This window comes from Malus sylvestris, chromosome 3 (assembly GCF_916048215.2).
Source record: "Malus sylvestris chromosome 3, drMalSylv7.2, whole genome shotgun sequence".
NCBI classification, from domain to species: domain Eukaryota; kingdom Viridiplantae; phylum Streptophyta; class Magnoliopsida; order Rosales; family Rosaceae; genus Malus; species Malus sylvestris.
The window spans coordinates 12,208,067-12,213,693 of NC_062262.1; the positions used below are offsets into that span (position 1 = coordinate 12,208,067).

The following is a 5,627-nucleotide window of genomic DNA, read 5'->3' on the forward strand; positions in this document are numbered from 1 at the left end:
TACGTTTAATGGAATTAACCGGGACTCGCGTCGACTAAAACCTTCGCTAGAAGGTCTTGGCGAAGAACCCCCAGAACGAGCGGACTGCTAGTCCCGCCCTCTCCCTTCTCCTTCGCACCTTTCGCCCTTTCATCTTCTTCCTCGTCGCACCATCGCCCTTTCATCTTCTTCTGCTCCTTTGTCAGTTTCCAACCGCGTACTCTGCGTTCGCCACCAAAGGCCTCCTCGAGTGGGTGGATAAGCACTGCATTCGCATCCAAAGGCCCCTCGCACCGACCGATTCTCCAACCCCAACAGCCTATTAATTAGGTTTGTGTTAATGGGGTTTGATGAATTTATGTTAATTTGGGTTAAATTTTGTTAATTTGGATAAATCTCGTTAATGGGTTTGATAAATTTATGTTAGTTTGGATAAATCTTATTGGATATTAAAATTCAATTATTGTTCTTTTTTTTTGTCTGCAGATTCTTGAAGCAGCAGAGAAAAAAATGGGAGTTTCAATTGTTTTGGAATCATTGGTTTTGGCATTGGAAGTCTGAAGGGATTCTTGGTGGGTTTCCATGTTTTCGTCAATTCAAAGCATGAGGAAGTGAATGTAAATTTTTATTATCTGAAGCTTTTGATTTCTAGGTTTTTGAGATGGTGCAAGAATCTTTCAGTGGAAATTATTATCCCTGTGTTTTTTGTTGTTATTCATGGTGTTTGCTCAATCGATTGGGTATTTTGTGTTTAGAGATTTTGGATTAAGCAAATTGGTTGAACTTGTCAGTCTTGCATGTATTTGATTGCATTTAGTATCACCTGCATCTCATGAATCACTGAATTTTGCAGGGACATTGTTCTATAGCTCTATGAGAGGTACAATTGCTCGTGTATGATTTCTTAGAATTGATTTAAATTCCAATGATGTAGTTAGATGTACGTAGTTGAAGGGCATTGAAGAATATGTGAAGGAACTCAAGTTTAAGCACAAGTAGTCGCAACTTGTAAATGTATTGATAGCTGATGGTGAAAAATATATGTAGACTTTCATGTAAAGCAAAATCCTTTCCCCATTTTGTTTATGACAAGAAAGTGGAAGTTTTCATAATTAAATATAAAAAAATAAAAAATAAAAATTTAGTCCTAGCTAGTCCGGCACTGCACCAAACACTTCACAATTCTAGTACTGCTTAGTTCAGGCCAAGCCAATTCAGCTTAGTCCCTGAAGCTAGTCCAGTTTAAGACAGTCCGGTGCAACAAACGCACCCTAAGTGTCTTATCAATCTTTTTGTGTGTTTTTATTTTTATTTATAAAGGCTTTTTCAGAAATTTTGATGTCACATTTTCTGCAGAATTTCCTTCTCATGTTGTGCAAGTTAGTGGAAAAAGTAAACATGGTTAGACTGGTTTTCTTACTCCCGCTTTTATCGCTGATTTACGATTCCCCGCGCTTATATGTGCAACAGTGACATAGCCATATTAGGCATTAGGACTGACTGACTCAGAGAGAGAGAGAGAGAGAGATTGGCCCTTGGGTAGGCTTTTGGCCCTTTGCACTTTTGTCCAACCTCCTCCAGTGAGAGAAAAAAAAAGCAGCAAACAACAGGGGAAAACAGTGACTTGAGCTCTTGTTATAAGACCAAGGACAACCACTCGAAAACCCCACCTCTCTCCTCCCTCTCTCTCTCTCTCTCCCTCTCTCTCTAAAACACTTCACTTTGGGTTCCATTTCTTCACACCAGCATGAACAGCCACCACAGCAGCAGCCCTCTTCTTAGCAGCTGGGCTTACTACTGCCAAGGAAAGGTAACCACAAAAACCACAAATTTCTCAAAATTTTCAGCTTCTTGGGAGCTTTCTGAACTTCTAGTCTAATTTGGTCCTTGAATTTGCACAATGGGGTTTATCTTCTACCCAACTTTCAATTTTACAACTTTACTTTGTTTTTGGTGAGCATCTCATTGTGTACTTTTAAGTATCGCACTGAGCCCTCGAATGAGTGTCGGGCTCAGGGCGAGCTTAAATTTGCATAATGGGGTTTCTACTTCTAATAATTTGAGCCCAGAACCTCAAATTTTGAGACTTTTCTGGATCATTTTTTGCTGAAGTTTATAAATTTTGTATGATCACACAGAGCATGGAAGAGTTGAGGAGTTCTCTTTTGTACACAACAGTGGAACTTGAGCAAACAAGAGTTGCAGTTCAAGAGGAGCTAAGAAAAAGAGACGATCAAATGTCTCATCTCAAAGATCTTTTCCAAAAAGCCATCAGAGAAAGAGATGAAGCCCAAGACAAATGCCAAAGACTCCTCCTTGAGAAACTCCTCCTCCAACAAACCCAGCAGCAAACCCAGCAGAAGCAGCAAACAGCTCCTCTCTCTGGTATTTCAAGCATCGAAGACGAACCCAGAAGAGGAATCGACTCCAACAATGGCTTCTCCTCCTCAGATTGTGAAGAAAGCATTGTCTCTTCCCCAGTTATTGACCCAATTCAGCAAACCCAGCAGCTGCCACCAGCACCATCCATGCCACACCCAGCAGTGGGGCTGCTGCCTGAGAAGCCATTGCCTGAAAAGGGAAAGCTTTTGCAGGCTGTGATGAAAGCTGGCCCATTGCTTCAGACCCTTCTTCTGGCCGGCCCTCTGCCGCAGTGGAGACACCCGCCACCGCCGCTGGAGTCGTTTGAGATCCCCCCTGTGACCATTCCTTCACCACCACCACAACCACCATTGCAGACCCAGCTGCAAACCCAGCTTCAGCACCAAGACTCCTCCTTGGTCAACATTAACTGTGGCATAGTTAACAGAAAAAGAGCCCTCTGTGAGGGCTCTGCCTCTCCTCCAGAGACCAAGTTCCAAAGGGTTGCGCTCCACTGACTCTGCAGCCGCTGCTTCAGATTATGATTATTAATCTACGCCTTAATTTACAGTGATATTTTTAATACAACTAAAAGGTTAGTGAGGAGAAAAAAAAACCCATGAAATTTCCAGATTTCAATTGGGTTTTTGTGACTGATCTATCTAGATTTGTACAGAGAGAGAGGTTTGCTTCCAGGTTAACTCAGTGAGAAGAAGGCAGTAAAAAATTCAGAGAGCTTTGTTTGTTTAGTGGGGGTTTTAATTTGCCTATTTTCTTTTTGGCCCTTCACATTCTATTTTGGTAATGTGACAGGGGTCTTGAATTTTTTTCCAAATTGTTGTGGGATGTAAAATGTAATTTTGATTCTAGTTCAGTAAGTTCATGTTCATTCTGTGTCTATCTTGGTCGAACGGATGACGTGACTCGAAAACTTTGCCCCAGGATTTCTCTAGTAAGATTGTAGGTGTGGAGTTGTTGAAGTTTATTAGAAGATGGGTGGTGTGGCCAACAACCAGAAAGGTTAAGAGCCCTGTTTGTCGGTTTGAGTGGAACCCAAAAATCAGAATCAGGATCTGGTACCGGTGTGATGTATGATTATATATATATATATATACACATATAAATATATATTTGGGGGAAGCATGATTGTTTAAGTCCAATCCCCATGTAGAATTCTCCCAACATCAATATTTGTTTTCCCTAATCTCTAGTTTAATTCTTAATTCTAAATTAACTAAGGCATCTTTTTATCTAATCTGCCCCCACTTACTCGTTTATACTTAAATTTAGCTTAAACCTTTATCTCTCAAAAGTGGAGCAAATTATTGCAGGTTAATCCTACTTACCAATAACATTTCATTACTAAAACTTACTCAGTTGACTTTGCAGTTTCTAATTCATTGGCAATGAGCAATGGAGGCACAATTTAGTTCTCCCCCAAATGATAACAAAAACTCACCTGCAACGGGGTATATAAGCTATTTTATGTATCTGTCTTCTCACTTCTAGGATAAAGAGATAACGATAAATGAGCATACATCTAGTGCAGCTAAGTTGTTACATCGTTTTACTATTCCAAGTGAAAATTGAGGACCAACACTAAGGTTGAATTGATATTTTTAAGTGCAATATATTCCATCAATTACGGCACCATCAAATTCAAATGCTATTAGGCATGTTTCGGCAGATGGAAGAAGTCATGGAGCAATTTTGGTTGTATGCAGCTCAAACAGTTGCAGGCCTTGTGTTCTTCAAACTTAAACCACAATTGACAAGACATATGGTTTTCAACAAGGAAACAGGTTAACAAAACAACTGTACTTGCACATGGAGACATGTGACCTTCCAAAGCTCTCTAGGTGTCTTTCTATTCCCTAGTAAAGTATGTTTGTTGTTAAAATGATTACATTTCAATTAGGTTGTGTTTGGGCGAGAGACTTTCATTTCTTAAGTCGAGTTACAAGTGAATGGAATACAAAATGTTAGGCAGGGGAGATTAGAAATACCGTTCATGAGCATTACAAAGATATGCGAGAGAGATTTGCAACCGACTTCTTCCAAGTCGGGATTTGCAATACCTCTCACATATCTTTTGTAATGCTCGTGCAGGATATTTTTAATCCATTTTGTAGTTCATTCCTTAATAACTTGGTCCCAATACCTTACCAAAACATAGCCTTTGTGTAATATTTAAGTGAGATTTTAATTTAATCTAAACTACGAAAAGAAGATTTTTGAACTTTAGAATAGAAGGGGAACAAACTACTCTAGCAAACTTAACTAGATCAAAGGCATGCATATTTTTCCAATGTACTTAGAAGAAGACCACGTGATGCTACTGTTCTACTAAAAAATATAACTTGTGGATTTGTTTTTTTATCAATATACCTTAAAAGTTAGACATTTCAATCATGTTGTCTACTCTTATTATAAACGTGGAATATACATCAGTGGCTTGTGTTCTTGGCCTATAACATGTAAATTGAGTGCTTATAAGTTCTAACTTGCACATTATACTTTTTTTCTTTTTTCTTTTTTCTTAAAAAGAACCAGCTGGTGGCCAAGCCAAGACAATTCACCTTTCCAGAGACGGGGAAAACTTACACATTATACTTTTGTTAATTATGAGTTCTTTACTTGGACGGTGAGTTATGAGTTTAGATATACAATTTAAAACTATATAAAACACGGGATTAAATCATATCATATTATAGTAGTGGCTTACAACTACAACAAGAAAGTTCCTCACAAGCCACTGTGATTGCGATTTTATAGTCCATCGTACGAATCATCATCCAATGTTTTTTCATAACTCCACAGGCTTTTCAAATCTACATCAATGATGTCACCTAACATTCATCTGTATGCCCCAAGGATTCATATGCGTAGATCCTATAATAAGTCTTACATACATCAACAGTCGACAATCAACTACACTTAGAACAAAAGTCGAAAACTAAAGCTAACATTTCGTGTAACAGAGACTTGACTTAAGGAACAAACAATTCAACATTGATAATGGACTTGAAATTTTCACCGTGGATGGGTGCCGGAGGTAAAGGGACCCGAAACTTTCACCGACGGGCCCGAACTATGCCCAACCCTACCAATAACTAGTTTAAACCCAGAACTAGTGAGAAATCAGAATATTTGGACCAAAAGAAAACATCCAAATCCAGAAACGGTGGCTGCTAAAATCAATTGATTTTTCAACACGGCAGAAGCTCGAAGGACGGAAGTATTCAGTGGTTCGAATGTGACCCTCTTGACCAAACAGCACATGGTTC

The 5,627-nt window shown here is 39.1% G+C and overlaps 1 protein-coding gene and 1 long non-coding RNA gene across 2 annotated transcripts; both read left to right on the forward strand.

Annotated features, from left to right (window-relative positions):
- The first annotated feature begins 268 nt into the window (after positions 1–268).
- Positions 269–693, forward strand: LOC126617272 (uncharacterized). Its single transcript, XR_007621314.1, has 2 exons — positions 269–309; positions 466–693. It is a non-coding gene; the product is annotated as an uncharacterized LOC126617272 (long non-coding RNA).
- Positions 694–1,582: 889 nt separating this feature from the next.
- LOC126614187 (uncharacterized) lies at positions 1,583–3,229 on the forward strand. Its single transcript, XM_050281768.1, has 2 exons — positions 1,583–1,789; positions 2,118–3,229. Exons 1-2 carry the CDS (start codon positions 1,727–1,729, stop codon positions 2,856–2,858), a joined length of 804 nt encoding a protein of 267 aa, XP_050137725.1. The 5' UTR covers positions 1,583–1,726; the 3' UTR covers positions 2,859–3,229.
- The last annotated feature ends 2,398 nt before the right edge of the window (positions 3,230–5,627 follow it).

Coding starts and splice junctions, on each gene's coding strand:
- LOC126614187 (XM_050281768.1), top strand. CDS start 1,727: ATGAACAGCCACCACAGCAGCAGCCCTCTTCTTAGCAGCTGGGCTTAC. Junction 1,790..2,117: donor CTTACTACTGCCAAGGAAAG/GTAACCACAAAA, acceptor ATGATCACACAG/AGCATGGAAGAGTTGAGGAG.